The 22,723-nt window shown below is 35.1% G+C and overlaps 1 protein-coding gene across 3 annotated transcripts in view; it reads right to left on the bottom strand.

Moving 5' to 3' along the window:
* Nucleotides 1-1,565: 1,565 nt before the first annotated feature.
* The window catches only part of TBL1XR1 (TBL1X receptor 1), a 168,772-nt gene continuing 147,614 nt past the window's right edge, over nucleotides 1,566-22,723 (bottom strand). For all 3 annotated transcript variants that reach the window (XM_043473694.1, XM_043473692.1, XM_043473693.1), the window contains 6 exons: nucleotides 14,635-14,756; nucleotides 14,414-14,488; nucleotides 10,668-10,795; nucleotides 9,934-10,099; nucleotides 7,251-7,352; nucleotides 1,566-6,406 (listed from right to left, as the gene is read on the bottom strand). In XM_043473694.1, coding sequence (XP_043329629.1) covers nucleotides 6,380-6,406; nucleotides 7,251-7,352; nucleotides 9,934-10,099; nucleotides 10,668-10,795; nucleotides 14,414-14,488; nucleotides 14,635-14,756 — 620 coding nt within the window. In that variant the 3' untranslated portion in view covers nucleotides 1,566-6,379. The remainder of the gene's footprint in view (nucleotides 6,407-7,250; nucleotides 7,353-9,933; nucleotides 10,100-10,667; nucleotides 10,796-14,413; nucleotides 14,489-14,634; nucleotides 14,757-22,723) is intronic.

Here is a 22,723-nt window from a genome sequence, read left to right as displayed (position 1 = left end):
TTTTTCTGTGTAGATTACACTCCACTGGTCATCGTTCTTAAAATGTGAGTCGTTTGCACAATCGATCATACAAACCCAACAACCAAGAAACAGTGATAATTGTCTTTCTGTACTTTACTAAACACTTTGTGTTTAATATATTTTAAATTATAAAGAAATTACAAGGAACTCCTAAAAAAATTTAATACAAAAATATTACAAGTTAGGACAAGTAAGCATTGAGATATGACATTTGAAGAGAAGAAACATGCAGAAAAAGTAGCAGAGGGTTAACATTTCATTGTTGACAGAGAGCTTTGGTACAGCAGAGAAAAGCACCATAAAACTACTGTCCATAGTGTCTTTTCCTCCACTGCATTTTTAAGTGAATATGCTAGGGAAACAGTCAACTTTAATTTTATCTGCTATGTATTATAATAGGTAAGAAATCTGACCTATAGTAAAGTGTAAGAACTAGGAAGTTTCAAATAACCCCTTCTGTTAACTATTCAAATTGATTTGTTTCACCACAAGCTGATACAGATTATAATCCTTAGTTGTCCAACACTTTTGAATAAAGTGTAAAATGCAGAACATTAACAATCTATGCCATGCAATAAAAGTTAACCCTTTGAAAATGAAAGGCTGTCAGAAAGTTCCAGTAACTGTAGTAGGTTATCGTTTAATAAAACATGACAAGGCTATGCCTATAAGTATGCTTCAGGCATACTTTATATGCCTGTAAGTTTATGCTTCAGGAAATCGAAGGGAAAGGTAGAATACCTGGAGGGTGCAAGGTTTAAAAAAAAAAAAAAAAAGACAAAAAATATGCTCAATGATTCTTCAAAAATTATTACCTCTCAGTAATTCTAAAGGAGTTGGGATTAATTAAAACTGGAAGATGCCTAGTATCTTTCCTCACAGATTATAAGATTTGTTAGCAACATATACCACTAGCTAAGGAAGAAAATTATTAAATTATAGTAGGTATCTATGAAGAAAAAAGAGCACTAAGGAAGTTGAGCACCCTGTCCTAAAAATCTTCAACTTACACACATTGTTTTGTGCTCAAATGCATGCTAATCAAATGACTCTGTTTGTCTGATTATGTCAATGTCTTTTAAAGTACAATATTGATTTTTTAAAATAATTCAAAAGTAATTGCTATTCCTTAGCTGATTAAATGCTCTATTATTCTTTAATAAAAATAGTAAATTACCCTTCATTTAAAAAATCTTATCTCCTACGAGAAGTAATAAAATAGTAAAATTTGCACTTTTACCTATGGGCTTACTTTATGTGTGTCTTGTAAAACAGTAAATTTATGAAATACAGTGGTTTGGGTTCTGATGGCAGTTGTTATGATTGGTAACACCAGCATGGGAGAAGCAACATGATGTTCTATGTTATGAAGGCTAACTCAGATCAAAAAACTTTATTCTACAAAAGAACATCGGAGGAGTAATTGCAATAAAATGTAAACAAGAAATTGTAAACAAGAGCATCCCTCTCCCTTTACTTGACTAGGAAATAGTCCATACAAACTACATAGGTATCAAAGGTTTTATATATGTACACAGCCAACATAATATCAAAATATATTTTATTCTGGACCTCTTTCAGATCTGATTCAAATTACAGTTGTCAAAGCAATACAATGCAAAGGGAAACTGCAACAACAACAAAAAATGTGCCTAGAAAGGATAAAAGGGTCATTGGGGACAAATCATTGTGATGTGGAACCAAAATACATCGCAAGTGTAATTAACATGGTCCAGGACAGCATAGAGTATCTGTATCAGTCTTCCTTACACAACAGTCATGAAAACTGAACAACAAAGTTCTTCAACATGTACAAAAGACTGTCATGGGCTGGTTTACACTTTTACAACAGTTTTAAAGTTAACTGGATAACTAAAGAAATGATGCAGACATTTTAATCCAGTGCTATAAGTAGGCTCACAGAATTAGACCCAAAGGATTTGTAGAAATCAAAAATTAGAACATTATAGCTACAATGTCAAAGTCAGGAAAGAAAAAAATTACTTCTGTATTTAGGGATTACAGAGCTACGAAATGCAGTCTGCGTGTTTTTGTTTTTGATGAGATGGATAAGTACATTAGACTAGATACAACATGCAGAATGTTTTCTTGAACTTATCCATAAACTCCAAAGAAAACATCATGAAACAGATTACGAGAAAATTAAAAAAAATATATATGCCCGAGTTATTCACCCTGCTTCAACACTGTCAACATAAAGGCAGAAATAAAGAATGCTATTAATACTTCAGAACTACTGATATAAGACATCAAATTTCTAAATCAGTGTATTAAAAAAGTGAACACTTCCTCTTTTTTTGCTCTCTCTTCTACACTTAACTAGATTCATGTTTGTTTTTTTTTTTTAATTGATATTGAATGTGACACGTCAGAGCTATTACCGGAAGGAGTAATTCATAACTTCCCTACTCCCCTTCCATCCCTGCTGATTCAGAAGAAAAAAACAAACAAAAAAACCAACCAGGGTCTCTTGTAGATTTGCTGCTATTCCCCAAAATGTTGGCATTTGCTGCCATGCCACAATGTTGGTCCACTGAAACAGGATTTCTATGGAAATTGTCAACAGTAATTCACCAAATGCAAGTACCGTTTTTAGCATGCGAGAAAAAATGCAGGTTCTACAGAAATGTACAATGTGCTTAAGAAAATGAAAACTGTTTTGAAAAGAGTAAATAGCACTGCATTTGAGATTTATTTTTTCTGCTTATCTAGTAAAACTTAACATCTTTGCTGACATAAGAACGGTCATTTCTGATTCCTTTAAACAGCAAAAATGCATTCCTCTTCAGGCCTCTATTCAGTAATAGTTTACATTACTCTTAACAAAATCATTCTACATAAACAGATAGCTCCTTAAAAATAGTACTCTCTCATTAAATCTAATTTGACAGAAGTAAGTTTAAGGAAAAAAGGAGTGCTTTATAAGTTAAGTGAAAAAGTACAAATCTTTGGCCTTTCTCTTGACATTTCTATATGTCAAAAAGCAAAAAACCTTCATGTAATTCAATCTAATGATTACTTTTTGCACCATAATTTGTTTTTTACACCACAAAAGGAGGCACTTTCAGTATCTGTAAAAGGTGTTTAATCCTAAAACATACTTACCTAGAGAATAATTAATTAAAACAGAATTCAGTACACCCTAAGACCTATTAGGAAATTAAAAGTTATCACTTCTAAAAGTCACGTCAAAGTTAATGATGGTACCCGATCAATGACAGTAAACTGAGAATGGAACAAAGATAAGAATTTACGGGATATCCTACATGAAGAAGAAAAAAAGATATTCCTTTATGATATTCAAGAATGACAGCTGCTCTTTCTTTATTCTATTTTAATCAATGAGTATTCTATTCATTTAAGTTTTCCTCTCTATTTTTCCTTACAAGTGTCTTACAGTAGCCTATACAACAATGACATATAATGAACACCACAGAAAATCTACCGGAATCAACAGATCTTCAGATAAGTTCTTAGACTGGGCAAAAAGAAAAAAAAAGGAAGGAAAAAATGAGCAAGAACCCCAAATATAGAACTTTACAGGCTGTGAAACTTGGTCTCTTATAATCATGTTACTGCTCAAATTAGAGGCAACCTCACTTGTGTCTACTGGAGCAGCATCGTGGCACATCAGCAGGCAATGATGACGTCGAGAACAGCAGCAAAAAAAGAAACAACTGGATGCTCACAAAGAACCCAAGCCTACAAAATGGATACCTTTCTGATAGTTTATACTTAAAAGACCCACGACTTCAGGATAATAAAGCTCTGTATTTATAATCTTTTATATGTTCTACTGTGGCTATTATGCTTAAGTAAAATACCTAAAGATGAAACAAACAAACAAACAGAGACGATGACAACACCATAAACATGTAGCTGTCAATTTTGGCAGCTATACTGCAGAACTTCGTGACTATCTTTAATCAGCTGGGGAAAAAATGTCAATAACTGTATGCAAATGAATAAATTGTCCATATCAAAATACAAAAAGTACTATCAATAACCACCTCTGACTTTCAGATTTAAATTCAGTGCAACTGACAAATGCATCGCTAAAGGAAAATGCAGCTTAAACATACTCAAAACATTTGTGTCTATTCCTGGGAGCACATTTAAAAATTATTGCACAGATTTTTAAATTTTTATTTATTTTTTTAAAACAACAACAGAGGTCAACCACAGATGTGGACCTCCAGCAATAAAAGCAGGATTTCAAGTGCCAGATACTCAGCATATTAGGTTTCCTACGTAAGTCACAGGGTAATAATTCTAAATATCTATAATGTGATCCAAAACCCTAAAAAGAGCTGGCACAAAACCATCATGAATGACTGCCTCTCTGGATGTAAATTTTAAAAAATATTATTACAGTATCTTAGTCCCCACTAACAACAACTGGGGTACATATAACAATGTATTGTGAAATTAAGTGTATTTATTCTCTTTACCAATAGCAAATGCTATCCTACCTTAGTAAAACCAAGACTTGCTTCAATCAATGCTGTTTTGTAAAAATAGCAAAACAACAAATGCTGAAAATCAAAGCTGCATTACTTGGGTTAAATCAGTTTCTACTTAAAACATAGGTTAAAATTTTAGCAGTAAAAGCTTCAAATAATTAGTGACAGAAATAGTGTTATAAATTTGCTAAGCTTGATAATAAATGATATTCCTTAATTAAAATTTTTGCGATAGTAAATTTGACAACTATTCTCTTCAAAACTGACACTTCTGAATTATTACATTAATCATGACAAACCCTGTTAATCACACATATAAACATAGCCCCATGCTATCATTTGTAAATTCTGTATATTTTAGCTTTTAGTTGCATGAGCACAAGAGGAGGTTTGATCTGATACCTATACCTTTAAGAAAATACATGATATTATAAACAGAGTAAAAGACATGATATAGTAGTGATTACTAAAAAAACAAAACATAGCAGCTTAAATCTGTCTATATTTGAGAAAATGTAGTCACAAGTACCACAAACGCAGAATCAGAGCAGCTGGGAGGTTAGTGCAATTATACCTTTTTTAAAATTTTTGAATCACTGCTATTTAAGAACACCTTGAAGCAAGTCTTTCGTTTTAAAGATTGTTTTTAAACTAAGGTAGCAAACATTTTGCCATGTAATGGCAGTGTTATATGCCGTTATCTTGCTTTGTATAAAGAAAAATAACATGAGAGATTTTTAATACTGGAGTTTGGTTACATTACATATTTAAGCTTCTACACAGAATGATGGACACTTTGGAGAAGCTACTCCTTATCCAGAAACATTTTAATCTCTTAAAAAACAAAGTAAAAGAAACAAACAAACAACAAAAAAACCCAAACCTACTTTGCTCCTTTTCACAATAGTGCACATTTTTAACCATAATTTAGTTATGGCTACAAAACATCAGAAGATAATTTTATGCATCTTCTCTATGGTATTAAAAAAAATTTTGTGCCCTTCTAGTCTTTAATTGGCAGAAATATGTCCCAAAAAAAGAAACTATTGCATTTAAGCCACATCACCAAAAAAACAAAACAAAACAGAAAAACCCCACAACAGAAAAACAAAGCAAAAGCAAAAACAAAAAACAGAGCATAATACCCTTTTACTGATGTGTCTTACAGATTGACATGACCAAAGTCATATAGTTCCATTTAATTTCCAATTTCCCCTTCTACAACATGCACCAATTGAATATATGCTCTGGGAGCCATAAATGTACCAAACATCTATCTCTTCAAAAGAATGCATTAAAATATTTTTAAGAATTTTTTTGTTTAAAAGGTGAAAAAAAATATAAACAAGAAACTGATTCACTCCCTTACTTCATGCATCCATAAACTAAACCAAAAAAAGTTTAAAAGCAAGAACAAACTACTGCTGCAAGTTTTGTAAGTCCGTTTTCTCTGTACATACAAACTGCTAAACTACTGAAGGGAAAAAAGAATATAATCCATGGTGTCTGCTGATTCAAAGGGGATAAACAAGGCTGTCATTAGTATCCAAAAACTGGTACATGTATGGGCTGCTTTTATAACGCATATTTTTTCTCTCTTCTGTTTTTCATATCCAAAACTTCTAAATGCTATTTTAGGGGCACAGCAGATTAGATTCCAGCACTTGGTGAACAGAATTCACAAGCTGTGACAAAATTCTGTCATCTTCAGGGTGCAATTTTGTTTATATACACTGTATGTATATATTTCTCTTAGATTTGGCTGTAGTGGACTGGCCATGGTTCAAGAGGGACTATAGCAGTACTTGGGTCGGGGACAGTCATTTTGGCTATATACACATTCATAGTCGGTCCATGGCTTCCAACTAGTAGCGCTATTTCCGAAGGTCTAATACACAAACCTGTAAGAAATTAAAATAATCAACCAGTGTGTAAAGAATTTCATTGTACGTTTTAAACTTTTTTATAGTACAGTTTGGAATCTATTTCTTAGTTCCAAGTTCATGAAACTGATAAAAGTAATCACAGCAATGGACATAAACAATCAGATAACCTACGTGAAAGAAGACAGAGGAAACAATCATGGGCTCGCACTACAGAAGAACCATGGCTAAAATTTCTAAGATTTGCTTTCTATTAATTAAAAAGTAGAAATAAATACATTCAAAGTAGACCATTTTCTATTATATGTCTTCAATTTTAATGAAAGATACTACAGATTATATTAAGGTATCGCTTCAGTAAACAGCCAATGGCTATACTCTTTCCATCTTCCCTTTGCTTTCAGAACTCTGGAAGCCACAACGAGTATTTCTGTAAAGACATTGCCAGCCTCACCCTGAAAGCCTCTTGGTATCACACATTCCTCAATGTAGACCCTCAGTGCCTCTATTGCCCCCTTCTAGCACTCTTCTACAAGAGAAGGTCAACAATAGGCATTAAAAGTTCAAATCTCTCTCATAGAGATACCATGCTATACTTAATTTCACTGATGAAGTTTTACAGTCCATTTCTTGATCTTGAAGGCACTCTTTGGCAAAGATACTCTAAATTATATTTACATTATTTGAATGAAACGAATATGAAAAGTATAGAGCCTTCAGTGAAAAAGATCAATACCCATATCATAAAATTTGTCTTATAAAGAACATTTTGGTAGTCACTACCACAACAAGCCCCGTTTATGCACTATGCTCTCTCTCTCTCACACACATTTAGCCCCTTGGAAAACCTCATTATACTTACTGAACCATCTGATGCACTGGCTCCAACCTTGTCTCCTGCTGCATTCCAACAAACTTCAAAAATTCCACCTGTTCCCCTATAGCTGTGAACTAGAGCACCTGTCTAAAATAATGAGAAGCAGAAACTTAAAAATGATAAATTATTATGTATGTTCAAATGTTGAGGTCAAAATATCATATGGCTTTATTTCCAGCAATCCAATGCAAGATTTAGCTTCAACTTGAAACACAAGTTCTGAAATACCAGAAACGTAATATGATGTTCCTTTCAAAAAATGGTAGCACTAACCTGCTCTCAACAGATCATTCACACACACACACACACACACACAATTTCTCCAGTAATGACAACCATTTTTAGCTAAGGTATCCTTTTGGCCTCTTTGACACCAGAAGCATCCCAAAGCTAGAAGAATTATAAAAAAGCTAAAAGAGCATATGTACATTATTACTAAAAGATATTTTAAAAGAAGCATATAAGCAGGAACACTACCAATTTCATCATCAATTTAGCCAATTTATAAATACAACTCAATTACTGTATTCCTTTGGTAATGGTAATCAAAATCACTCAGCTGCCATTCAATAATTTAAACTCAGTACAAAAATATATTCTCTTAGGAAACAAGTCATTAAACAGGACAAAGGTAAGAGGTTCTCCTATGAGAAACTGAAAAACATGCTTCCGGTGTTCTGTTCTGACAAACAAGGAAAGTATGTGTCAGCTTCATGGTGACCTAAAAAATTCAAACTAGAAGTATCAGAACTACCTAAAAACGACATAGCAGCAAGACACATATCTTGTAAACACCATCTGACAGAGCCAGCCCTAAGTTAATCACTAAGCTGGTAGACCATGTTTCCTTGTTTTCCTGTTCAGTCTGGAAATACTGCAGAAACCACAGATGCATGGATATAGTTGATCACATTGGGAAGACTCTACTGTTTTTTCTCTCTTACCTAAAATTTCTCACAATCTAAGAGATTAATGAAAAAGTATGATTATAGCAAACATTAAATATCTACAATTAATTAGGAGGGAAAGGAGTGGCATCAACAAAATCTAAAATAAGCTCACGTACAGAGTAAAATCTATAGAGTCAACTGTGGGGTTTAAAAAAGAACCAACTCTTTCTTTCAATAGTACTTACCAATTTCTAAGCTTAACTTAGGCTATAATTGAACCAAAACAGCAAGGTCAATAAGCAAGAGCTATCTACATTAAAACTGCCATGGGATTCTTAGCATTTACTCAAATCTGTGATCAGATCAGACTATAAGAATTTATCTGTCAAATGATAAGGTAACATATCAACCAAGTAATGAGAAGGAAAAAAAAAAAAAAACTACACACACACACACATATATATCACATATGTATATGAACAAAAAATAATGACTTTTTCCTGCAGTGAAATCTCACAAGATGCATTTTATTATTTTCAAACTTAAAAGAAAAAAAAAAAAGGCATTTTGATACACAATAGTGAAACAACAAAACAGTATGGATAGCTGTTCAAATGTCTTTAAAAGTCTAACAGCATTCCCTTAGAATTCTACAGTTCTCTACCCAAATTTTATTTTAAATTAATGTACTCAAAATGGAGCAAATGAGTGACAGAAAATAATACAATAGGCAGATTATCTATAAAGCCTCTGCTATTCAATCAAAACAGAAAGACTGGGACTTTTCTGGTAGTTCAATGGTTAGGACTTGGTACTTTCACTTCACGGGGCAACGGTCTGATCCCTGGTCAGGGAACTAAGATCTCGCAAGCAGGGAAATAATTAAGATTAAAGAGCTCAGCAGGGTTGATGAAGTCAACATCAACATGCCAAAATCTGTAATGTTCCAAATATGAGTAACCATCAGTAAGTAAAAGAAATACATGTTTTAAAAGATGCTATACATAGTAACAATAAAATCCATAAGGCACCTCAGAATAAATTTTTAATAAAAGAAGATCTTTATGAAGAAATTATAAAGCTCTACTAAAGGGGAAAAAAGAGCCTTAATAGGGAGACTTACAAAGTAACACTCATGAAAATTATACCAATAATTCAGGGACAGGTAGAGTCACATAACTGCTATTAAAGAAAACAGTATATGGCATGTAAATCTAAAACACTGAAAAGATGAAAAAGAATGAAAGCACAAAACTGTTTTCTCCATTTTTAAGAAAAGATGTCTGTATCACTGTCCCTAGAAATGTGGTATATAGTTTTAAGCTTCTCTCTGACAAATTTTGTATTGAATCATAAAATCCTGTCCTTTAGTACATTTTTTTACCTGCTCATATATACCTTCTTCAAAGATAATTCTTTTAGAAAATAAAGAAATTACATCATTTATCTAAATAAATGCATCTTAAATTCTCATACTTTATGAGAACTGCAAATATGCAATTTTGCATATTGCAAATATGCAAAATTGTTGAAAAAATAAAACAAAGAATTTAAATTTATTTCTAAATTTTGGTCTGTATTATGAAAATCTCACTTCAGATGGTTTTGATCTTTACTAAGCTATAAAAAATGCCACCAAAAAATACTCATTTAAAAACTAAGAACTGAATCAATAACACAAAAGGAATGACGATCAAAATTGGAAAAAAAACATTTGCTTAGACAAGCGCGTCTTACTCATATAAAGATATGTGACTCTTCAAATAACCCAGACGTACCTGTGTGTTCCAGATGTGCACACACTTGTCAAAAGAACCGCTCGCCAGATACCTGCCGTCAGGACTGAAAGCTACACTGTACACAGGCTCTTGGTGTTTTGTCAAAGTATGGATGCAAATTCCTCGGTCTACATCCCATAATCTAACAGTAGAATCAAAGGATGCACTGACAAAGGAGGGGAAAAAAAAGATTTTATAAGTAATGAAATTCCCATCCCCACCCCCAAACTATAATCACCATCTTTCCTTAGAGCTAGCCACAAATTCCTTATGAGAAGTAGACCGCGATGTTAGGAAGAAAGTGTTCTGGAAACAAAGCTAAAAGGAGAAGAGGCAGCTTTCATTAAGGGCATCTCCACGTCTGTAAATTGGAAAACATAAATGAGCTAACTATATCTCTCTATTCTTTAAATAACTCCTTTATACTGATTCACAAAACACTACATTGAATATATACTTATTATTTATTTTGATGCTGAAAAAACTTTATTGCATTATGCCTCGGTTACTTGGGTTTTAATCAATATTTGATATTATCAGTAAATATTTGCTATCTCCAGAAACAAAATCCATTATAAGCTGAAACAATAAAACTCTATGTCTAAATGTTCCCATTTAAAAAATACTCCTTGCAGGATACATCCCCATTTTACTGAATTTTCCTAATTTTCTGCCATAATGTAAGAAATCTTTTTTGTAAGACTCATAAGGGAAAAGCAAAGCGGAAATGTTACCTTGCTAACATAAGGTTGGCATTTGGATTGCTTGTCCCTGGCCCTGTTGGACTCCATTTGATAGTATAAATTTCTTTATTATGTGCTTGCAAATCATGGACACAGTTGTCTTGTTTCATACTCCATATCTAAACAAAAAAGAAAAGTGTGTGTAAATTATCTTTCCACAAAAAGGATATGTTCATAATATGATCTTGCCAGTCCAAAACAGGTGGCATAACCATAACAATAATTATAGAGATCAAGAGAATATATGCAAAGAAATTAAAATGTAGTAGAATATATTTGTTTTTTAAAAATGACAAATTAGCTTCAAGTCCATTCTAAATAATCAGTATTGTGAGGCTTCAGGATTCAATAAATTGTAGTTCTAAGATTAGTTTTGAAAGCTTCAGATGGTACAAATATCAACATTCAGTAATTTCCTTGGGTAATGATGCTACAATATTAAAGGCATTAGCTTTTATGCTGTCCTTTAAAAATAAAGATATACATTATAAAGTTCCTCTTAGAATTCAGAATCAGGAACTATATGGATAGGCAATAAAAGCAAAAAAAAAAAAAAAAAAAGCAAGAGGGACTATATACAATTAAAAAGTTTCTGCACAGCAAAGAAAACAGTCAATAAAGTAAAAGGGCAACAACCTATGGAATGAGAGAAAATACTGCAACCTATATATCCAATAAGGAGTTAACTTTCAAAATATGTAAAGGAATCCTACCACTCAACAGCAAAATACTAATTTAAAAATGGACAAAGGACTTGACATTCCTGCAAAGACGACATACAAATGGCCAACAGGTTATATGAAGAGATGCTCAATGTCACAGATAATCAGGGAAATGCAAATCAAAGCTACGAGATATCACTTCACAACTGTCAGATGGCTACCATACATTTTAAAAGTTTTGTCAAGAACATAGAGAAATTGGAACCCTTATAAACTGCTGATAAATGAATACAAAATGGTGTAGCCACTATGAAAACCAGTATGGAGGTTCTCCCTCAAATTTTAACAACTATCCCTATACGAACCAGCAATTCCACATCTGGCTATATACATAAAATATATAAAATGAAATCAGGATCTTGAGGTGGTATCTGTACTCCCATGTTCACTGCAGCATTATCCAGAAAAGCCAAAACATGGCAATGACCTAAGTGTCCAACAATGGATGAATGGATAAAGGAAAAGATCTGTATACACACAATGGAGTCTATTCAGACTATGTTAATCCTGCAGTATGCAATAGGACAATATGAATAAATTTTAAAAACAAACATTGCATGATTCCACTTACATGAGGTATCTAAGAATCAAACTCATCAAAGCAAAAAAAAAAAAAGAACGGCCGGGGTAAACAGTAAGGTCCTATAGTATACAGCACAGAAATCACACTTAATATCCTATAATAAACAATAATGGAAAAGAAGAAAAAATGAAAGGTGGTAGCAAGGAGTTGTGGTGGAGGTGGGTTGCTATTCGAAAAGTATAAAATTCAGCCCCGCAGGAGATCTGCCATCCAACAGTGTGTTTAGATAACAGTACTGTATAGTGCATTTAAAAATCTGTTAAAAAGGAGATCTCATCTGTTCTCACCATAATAAGATTTAGAAATTTTAAATGATCCATATAGGAAAAAACACTCAAAAGGCAATAATTAAAGTTAAAATGGTAAGCAGAAAACACACTTTTCTCAAGTTGAAAACACGTTTATTATTCAATACAGATTAAAAACTCGTATTGTTTTTGAGCAAAAGTTAAGAGAAACCTGTATCAACAGTATTTCTGACAAAATCACTCAATAAAGACAAGAGGGAAAATCTTGCCAAATATAAAAACAAACACACACCAAACCCGAGTGCCAATGAAGAAACAAAAATTAGCTGGGATTCACACTTATGCAATGAAATTGAGATAACGAAACATTATCATAACGTTTTGTATCCCAGGTATACATAACTCCATGTAAATAAATGCAAAAGACAAAGTTTCCAAATAGCACTGATACTGCTGACCATTCTCTTCAACACCTCCCTTGAAATATTCTTCTCTACACATACATACAATTTCCACTGAGGTCATACCTGCTAGGTTTTCTTTGGAACCTGATTCTTCTTAAAGCAGGTAAATGTTACACAGTTTAAGACTTTTAAAGCTTTCTTCTTCTTTTACTTGATATTTTCTACCTATACAACTCTGTCTACGCCCAGGGCTTTGAATGACCACCCATCTATTGAGAATTCCTGAATGATTGATTATGTCAAACTTTGAGTTCTTCTCTGAGCATCAGATCAGCCTGGCATGTCCACTTGCATGACTCAAAGGCACTGTCCAAGCTAAACATAATCTTCTCACTAATCTGCTGTTCCTTCTTCCCAAAATATGGCTTCACTAGACAGTATCCATCCTTATAGCTTCTGCTTTAAAATTCTATGACCTTTTATTATTCTTCGAATAACAACAAAAAAAATCTCTAACACTTCCTAATTCAAACATCTCTCTTGAACTGCAAATCAGTAGCTCAGAGTAGCCACTGGCCTTCTTTCATTTCCTTGTATGTGCCACACTCTGCTCCCCAATAAGTTTTTTGTTCTTTATTCATTTTATAAGTATAATGTATGCGCATGCAAGGGTTCCAGGTGGCACAGTGGTAAAGAATCTGCCTGCCCATGCAGGAGACACACAGATGCAGGTTCAGTCCCTGGAGTATTTTTGCCTGGAAAACTCCACAGAGGAGCCTGGTGGGCTGTAGTCCTCACACACAACTGAGTGAGCACGTGTGTGCACACGCATGCACACACACACTTGCAAAGTAATCTCACAAACAAAAGTGTGAAGAAAAGTATTTTTATCAGCAACGCTTACAAGGGAGTCCAGACTTGAGAAAACTTAACTAAAAACACAGCAGGTATTTAAGGGAAAAAACCCACCAGGTTACCAAGGTTACATTTAGTCTGTTCATGGGAAGAGGAAAAACGGTTTTCCTTCATGATTATCCTATCTATAAAGGTTATCATGTTTGTAGCCAGTGGCATTGTAAAGTCAAGCGTAAATTATTTTTAGTAGAGTTAATGTGATGAAGTATAGAGCTCAATGGAGAAGGAAATGGCAACTCCAGTACCCTTGCCTGGAAAATCCCATGAACGGAGGGGCCTGGTAGGCTACAGTCCATGGGGTTGCAGTCAGACACGACTGAGCGACTTCACTTTATAGAGCTCAAGCTTCATTAATTTTGAAGATTATTATATTTTTCTTTATCTCAAAAAGCTTCCCCCCTCCTTAATTCTGGTATGTGATATACACAGGGGCTAGGTGATAGTTTTTACTTTTAGTTATACAACAAGAAAAATGTAAACTCATATTGAGACGTGAATTCTGACATGTCAACTATGCTCACTCACCAATTAAGCTACACATCCACTACACATCAGTTTCCCAGCAAGGGTGATATATATTCACACCACAGCAAAAACAATTAATACACTGCTCAGAATATCAGTCAAATCCATGAATCCTACAAAGATCTTCATTCACTACCTATGAGTCAGATCTTTACGTGAGCAAATAACCTTTCATTGTACCAATATATGACTCGTTACTAGCGAAGACAATTTATAATAGCACAAATCTTAGTATCATAATTCCCATCTATAAGAGACACATTCTGAACAATCTTTAAACAGCCAGAGCAGCCACACTGTGTAACTCCTCAGCCCCCTTCCTCCCTACTATCTGAATTACCTTCAAGGTCATGTCATCAGAACAGGATGCCAGGAGATTGCCAGTTGGGTCCCATTTGATAGCATTTACTTCATTCTAAAAATAACAGTAAACATTTACATTTTCATTTCATAGACTTGGTTGTTCTTTGGGTATTAAACATACATACTTCAAAACCACTCTGAAACATTACTTATTCATCATAATTGCTTTAAAGGAGGGAGAAAAAAGAAGTTTCTCACCGTGTGTCCCTGGAATGTTTTAATAGGTCTGTCTTGTCCTAATTTACAGACATGAATGCACATATCTGTACTACAAGAAGCAAAAGTGTTGTTGCTCTGCCAGTCAACATCCAATGCTGGTGCTGCGAAGGAAAAAAGGCCAGGTTTGCATTCATTCCACATGTACTGAAATCTAGGTGCTTTAGTTTTAAAACATTGCTGGACATTAAGAACTTAAATGATTTGCTTTATACTTTTTATATTAATAGAATTTTTAAGATTATGGTACTTAAATATCACAAATATTAATACATTTCAGTTTGGTTGTCTCTATGTGAGACACAGCCTAATAGAAAGTACACTGGCCACCAGGAGATGAGGGTTCCTGAGAGCTTGCTCTGTAATTACTAGCACTGGACTCTTGGTACCTCATTTCTAAAAGAATAAAATTAAATGTGATGCTACATTTCCTTTTGTTTCTAAAATTCTGTGAGCGCTCAATGGATAAGAAGTCTTGTTTTGCTATTCCCTAACTAATGGGCCCTTATCAGCAAGTCAGCTCTCATGCTATTTTTCTCTTCTAAAAAAATGGGGATAAAAACCTTTATGCTTAGTACTCAAGGATATTGTGAACATCAAGTTAGATAATGTGTATGGAAAGTCTTTGTAAATTACAAGTGAGACAAATGTTACACTGAGTAAGTACCATTTCCACTATCTACTTAACTGATAAATGGGAGTATTGCATGATTGGCAAATACATTTTTCTTCTAAGTGACTCTTGTCAAATATATCTTAAATTCTACATCATTGAATTTAAAACCTCAGAGGTCCAAAAGCTGGCTGGCATTTAATACTTTAGCTCTGAAATGATTAAAGATTCTTTCCTTTCTCATTTTCCCATGTTGCAAAGTGCAAAGTTTCTCTATAATTAGCAATGCAGATTAAGGTAATGATAGCAAGTAACTGGGTTAAGCAATAGAAGCACACCAAAAACACTGCATTTAGAGCAGGCAGTAGGTGGTTGGGGGAAAGGTGAGAATCAGAAATGAAGCTCACTTGGCAAGACAAGTAAAAATCAATATGTAACAAACGCTTCAGAGCCCTGTATGAATTAGGTTGACCCTAGACCTTTGTCACAAGAAACTGCTCCCTTCCTTGGCTCCTTTCCTCTGTCATCCTGCTTCTGGGAGAATCCAACTAAGTCAGTGAACAAAAACACTGGCCCACTTTGATCAGCACTGTGTCTGGTAAGCTGTTATTTAGGTGCACCACAACCTCTTAGAGCAATGCAGACAACCTCCTCCCCTCGCTCTGCCCTGCCCTCCTCTGCCACCAGGACATCACATATTTCAGGTCCCCGTGCCTGCAGTACCCCAGATGGGCTCATTCAGCGGAAGAAACTGTCAGAAGTCCAAGCTCAGGACAAAGAGGGTAGACAGGGCTCGTGGTCTCTCTCTCTAAGACTGGGTCTCTGGCAGTGACTCTGCTTGCTCCACGGTGCCTATTCTCACCAGACAGCCTATTCTTTAAAGACACCATTCCCACTGGGTAGTTGGATCCTATCATGTTCTCTCCGGTCTTACGTTTACCGCGGTGGTTAAACTCTGAGTTACCTCCTACTCCTCTATTCTTCACTCTTGTAAGACTTCTGCAAGAGTTTCCTTATATTATGTTCCCTTTCTTGAATTACCTGGTTTAGATTTTGTCTTTGTGCTCTGGAATTGGAATCAGTAACTACACCTTCATTTTGACATTAAATATTATTAAGATACAACTTTGAAAAATAATTTTAACAAAATGCTTGTATGATAACTTATTATAGTGTTAAGAAGTGGGGGAAAGGACTTCCCTGGTGGCATAGTAGATAAGGGTTTGCCTGCCAATGCAGGGGACATGGGTTCGATCCCTGGTTTGGGCAAATTTCACAGGCTGCAGAGCAACCAGGCCCACGTATCACCACTACTGAGGTCTACTCTGCAACAAGAGAAGTCGCTGCAATGAGAAGCTCACACAGAGTGGCCCCTATTCGCTGCAACTATAGAATGCCTAACTGCAGCAACAAAGACCCAGTGCAACCAAAAAAAAAAAAAAAAAATTGTGTGTGTGTGTATGGGGGGGGGGGGTGCCAAAAATGTAAATAATGTAAAGGACAATTAAAAGTTATATAATAAAACACTATGAAGAAGGCCAAGTATCTGTTGTGCTCCACCAGGGTATCAATTTGGTAGAGCATCATCTGAAAACGTTTGATAGGCGGCTGAGAAAATTAGAAACAGTATTTAAACAAATACACCATTAGGTTCAGAACAAAACAAAGACCAACCGTATAACCAGATAAAGATAACTGAAGGAAGCTGGAGAATGCTGAGACATGAGTTGTATGATTAATGTTCTGTGATATGCTTGGCTCATAAGATACAATGATTATAGGTTGGTGTGATCTAAGAAACCATCCCTCCTTACTTTATATTTTATTCCTAAAATTTAAAAATGTCTCTAGGTAATATAAGTCCTTCAGGATAGAAACATATCTCTAACATAAAATACATTTTTATTTAGGTAATATGTGAAAGGTATATTTACTATTATTGGTTTCATTTTTCCTATGATGAAAAAGGCTAAGAAAAGTTAATTGGCCTAGGGTTACACAATCTTCTAAATTCCTGGAGCTGGAACTCCCTGGTGGTCCAGTGGTTAGCACTCTGCTCTTCCACTGCAGGGGGCACGGGTCTGATCCTTGGTTGGGGAACAAGGATCCTGCAAGTTGCAAAGTGCAGCAAAAAAAAAAAAAAAAAAAAATCCTGGAACTAAGATTCTATCTCTGTGTCCTCCAATTCTGATTTATTTTTTGTTAACCCATGCATCTTTCATAATCTAGAAAGGTAATAAATAAACTTATGAGGGAAGGGGAAAAGGCATTTAATATTCATTTACCTTTTTCAAAAAACAGCTTCACTGAGATACAATTCATATATCATACATTTCATCCATTTAAAGTGTGCAATTCAATGGTTTTTAGTATATTACAATAGTTTTAAAATATTGTGGTCATACATAACATGAAATTTGTCATTTAATTAAGTGTACAATTCAGCTGTATCAATTACATTCACAATATTGTACAATCATCACCACTATTTTCAAAAATTCTTCATCACCCCAAACAGAAATTCTGTAACCATTAAGCAATAACTCTCCATTTCGCCCTCCTCCCAGCCTCTGTAATCTTGAATCTTTACTTTTAAAGTTATGTATGATTTGCTTCACTTAGCATAAGGTATACAAGTTCTCTGGTGTTGCAGCATGTACCAGAAATTAATTCTTTTTTGTGGCTGAATAATAATCCATGTCTATAGAGACCCCATTCTGCTCATCCACTCATCTGGCTCATGGACAGTGTGTTGTTCTCACCCTTTGGCTACTGTGAACAATGCTATCAATACTGATATGAATTCATTCAAGTTCCTGCCTTCAATTACCTAGAAGGAGAACTGCTGCTAATGGTAATTCTATGTTTAGCTTTTTGAGGAACTGTCATACTCTTTTCCACAAATGTACCATTTTACATACCTACTAACAAAGTATAAGGATTCTGATTTCTCCACATCATTGTGAACACTGTTATTTTTTACAGCTATCCTAATGAATAGGAAATGGTTAATTCATCTATAATCATGATTTATGCTTTATGTAAGAGTATATGGATGAAAATACAGTATAGGAATTAGAATATGGTAGGTAATTTTAAAAGCATGGTAGACTTTCATTCCTGGTCAAGATGGGATAACAGGAAACAAATTTACCTCCTGCTCAAAATAGCCCAACACTTACAAAATGTATGAAACAACAGTTCAAGACTCTGGGTTAGTGCTAGTGTTAGTTGCTCAGTTGTGTCCAACTATCTGAGACTCCACGGACCACAGCCTGCCAGGCTCCTCTATCCATGGACTTCTCCAGACAAGAAGACTGGAGTGGGTTACCATTCCCTTCTCCAGGGCATCTTCCTGACCCAGGAATCAAACCCGGGTCTCCTGCATTGCAAAAGGATTTTTTACCATCTGAGCCACCAGGGAAGACTCTGGTATGAGACAACAAAGGACAGTGGTTCTGGAGAGAAGGAAATCAACCAACAATGTGCCCCTAACTACTCATATGATTTGGAAAAACGTCCAGATCTTGGCCCAGGGAAGAGGGATCTCCCTAAGGAAGAGATTAATGAAATTCCCGAGGGGAAGAGATAAAGCTCAGAATCTAGAGAGCCACAGGCAGCTAGAATTCACAGCACAAGAAAGGAGAGCAGTGCAGACAGAATTCTGAAGACCTGCGGCGGCCCGACTCACAGAGTCAGAGTACTAACCAGCGGACGTGTGTGAAGATACCAGCTGAGCCTGGGAAGAACCACTGAAAGGGATCAGAAGAAACAACACCTGATACTCAAGACTGGAACATGCAACAGGCTAGAAAACCTCTTGATTCAGGGAACACCGGTTTGAGCACATCTAGGTTCTTGCCTCAGTACCAGGAAATAATTAGCCCTACACTGAGCACTGTTCCCCTGTCATTTAACAAGTTTCATAAGGGTGACCCAAAGGATCACACCGTTTCCAGGTAATTTAACAATGTGCCAGAAGAAAGTTCACAAATACTTAGAAGAAAAGAAGTGTAAACTTGAAAACCAGCATAGGAATTATCCCACTTGTCAGGTGGTGCTAGTGGTAAAGAATCTGCCTGCCAATACAGGAGACCCAAGAGATGTGGGTTCAAAAGGGCAACCCATTCCAGTATTCCTGCCTGGAGGATCCCATGGACAGAGAAGCCTGGTGGGCTATACAGTCCATGGGTCGCAGAGAGTTGACACGACTGAGCACACCTGAAAAAAATACTGGATAAAAAATGAAGAGTATTACGGGAAATCAAGCAGACTAATAAAACATTCAAAACTGCAAGTTAAAAAAAAATGTGGGGAGGAAGTAGGGTATTTTTAAAAAATAATGGTCAAAAAATTTTTTTCATTTGAAGGAAACTATGTATAAAGACATCCAAGAAGCTTCAAGGACAAGAAACAAAGAAAACTAAACTAAGGCACAACATATTCAAATTGTACAAAATGATTTATAAGCAGAAAAATCTTAAAAGCAACCAGATAAAACAAGACAAATTACTACAGAGCAATAAGGATGAAAATTGGAACAAGTTCAAAATGAAAATAGTATAAATAAGAGAACACCGCAGTATTTTTTTAAAGTACTGAAAGAAAAAAATTCTGTCAACCCAAGAACTCTATACTCAACAACAACAACAAAATCTTTCAATAATGAAGGTGAAATACAGACTTGTTCATATATATAGAAAGAATTCATCAGCATTAGATTTGCACTGTAAGGAATGTTAAAGCATTCCTTTAGTTCAGGCAGAAAATAAATGATACTAGATGAATTAGATGTGTATGCAAATACACACAAAAATGAACAGTTGGAAACTATGAGTAAAAATAATTATTATTTAATCTCTTTAAAATATCACTTGAAAGTATATTGTGCTAAGTTAAAGATGTGTACTCTAAATCCTGATGCAACCACTATAATAAAAGATTTATAGTTAATAACCCACCAAAGGAGGAAAAATGTAATTATAAAAATATTCATATAATCCAAATGAAAGTGGAAAAATAGGAAAAGAAGAAGAGATAAATAGAAATATTAATTTAAATGCAATCATATCAATAATCACATTAAATGTAAAGGGCCTAAATACTGCCATTAAAAGGCAGCAGTTGATATTCAGTAAACAAGCAATAAATGATGCCTACATAAATTACACTTCAAATGTAAAAGTATGGAGCAACATATACCATGCCAACACTAACCAAAAGAAACTTGAAGGGCTACATTAACATCAGACTAAGTAGGTTGCAGAGCACAAAAAAGAAAATGGGGAAAAAAAAAAAAAGAGGATCATTAACAAAATGATAAACGGATCAATTCAACATGAGGATGCAACATTTCTAAATGTTAATGTCCTTTATAGCACTGTTTCAAAATAGATAAAGCAAAAATTGACAGAAGAAATTAGAAACTGTGTTTTCCAATTATTATTGATGATTTCAAAACCCTTCTCTCAATAACAGGTGGTGTAAGTAGACAGAACAATCAGTTAAGGCTATAAAAGATTTGAACCACCTTATGAAACATCTTGACCCTCCTGACATTCGTAGGAACAATGGAATCATATTAGAAAGCGGGCTTCGCTGGCGGTCCTGTGGTTAAGAATCCGCCTTACAATGCAGGGGACACTGGGTTCCTTCGATTCCTGGCCTGTAAAGATCCCACATACTGCAGGGCAAAAAGCTCATGCGCCACAACTACTAAGCCTGTGCTCTGGAGCCTGTGAGCCTCAAATACTGAAGCCCATGCACCACAGAGCCACACTCCGCAACAAGAAGCCACTGTGACAAGAAGCCCGTGCCCGTAACTAGAGTAGCCCCCAATCTCCACAACTAGAAAAAGCCTGCACACAACAATGAAGATCTAGTGCAATCAAAAATAAAATGAATATTTTTTATTAAAAACTAGAAAGCAATGCTACAAAGACCTCAGAAATTTTCCAATTATTCAGAAATTAATACACTGAATCAAAATTACTTCAGAAAGTATTCTGAACTGAATGAAATCACAATATCTGAAAAATTGTGAGGTGTCACTAAGCAGTAGTAAGACATAAATTTACAGCACTGAATGTCAGATCCCCATTGGAAAAGTAGAAAGGTTTCACATCAGTGACCTCAACTTCTGTATCAAGCAAAAGAAAAAGATACTTCACCAAAGAAGACATACAGATGATAAATTAACACATGACAAGATGCTTCAACATCATTAATCATTAGGAACTACAAATAAAACCACAGTGAGATACCACGACACGCTCATTAGAGGGGCTACAATTAAAAAGACTGATCACATACCAAGTGCTGGCAAGGATATGGAGGGACTGGAATACCCACTGATGCTGAGACTGTAAACCAGTTAGGAAAACGAACTCTGGAAAACAGTCCAGCACTTTATTAGCAAGTAAAACACAGACCAACCATGTATCTAGCCACTTTTCTGGGTCTTCACACAGAGAAATGAAAACACAAGTTCATAAAAAGACAAGAAAATGAATGTTCTTAGCAGTATTATTTGTAATAGCTAAAATCTGGAAAACAACTTGCTTCAACAGGTAAATGGATAAACAAACTGGTATATTCACATAATGGAATCCTATTCATATATCAAAAGGAATGCAAAATAATTATGCACAATGAAAGAAACCAGATCCAAAAAGGATATATACTGTCTAATTCTATTTATATAATGTAAACTAATTTCTGGTGACAGAGTTTCAGTGGCCACCTGGAGAAGAGGCAGAAAATCATTTCAAAGGAGGAGGAGGAAACTTCTGAAGCTAATAAATGCATTGTCGTAAGTGTGGTGATAGTTTCAGTGATGTGTGCGTGTAAAAAAAAAATATATATATATATACATATATACACACATGCCAAAACACATCACACTGTGCAATTTAAATATGTATAGACAATTTTACATCAATTATACTTCAATAAGGGCTTCCCTGGTGGCTTAGATGGTAAAGAATTTGCCCGTAATGCAGGAGACCCGGGTTAGATCCCTGGGACGAGAAGAGCCCCTGGAGAAAGGAAAAGGAACCCACTCCAGTCTTCTCGCCTGGAGAATCCCAGACAGAAGGAGCCTGGTGGGTTACAGTCCGTGGGGTTGCAAAGAGTTGGAGACAACTATGTGACTTAACACACACACACCCCTCAATAAAGCCATTTAAAAAATAAAAAAAGCATGGCAGGAAAGAATATCACAGGTAAAATGGCTCTTTGTCTGTAAAATGACTTCTACATCATCTACCTCTTTGGGTTGTAGCCAAGACTAAATGCGATCATGTATAAAGAGCATCACCTCCAACACAAAGGTCGCGCACATCATAAAGCAACTCCTAACAGTGCCACACCACTTATTTCAATTTTCCACCATTCCCAGGATGTAGGAAAAATTTGTAGGCAGAATGGTCAGAGGTCTAAGAGAATTCTATCTGGTTA

This window comes from Cervus canadensis, chromosome 7 (assembly GCF_019320065.1).
Source record: "Cervus canadensis isolate Bull #8, Minnesota chromosome 7, ASM1932006v1, whole genome shotgun sequence".
Taxonomy (NCBI): domain Eukaryota; kingdom Metazoa; phylum Chordata; class Mammalia; order Artiodactyla; family Cervidae; genus Cervus; species Cervus canadensis.
Note: the sequence above shows the minus strand (reverse complement) of the source record. Positions and strands in the feature narration are given on the sequence as shown.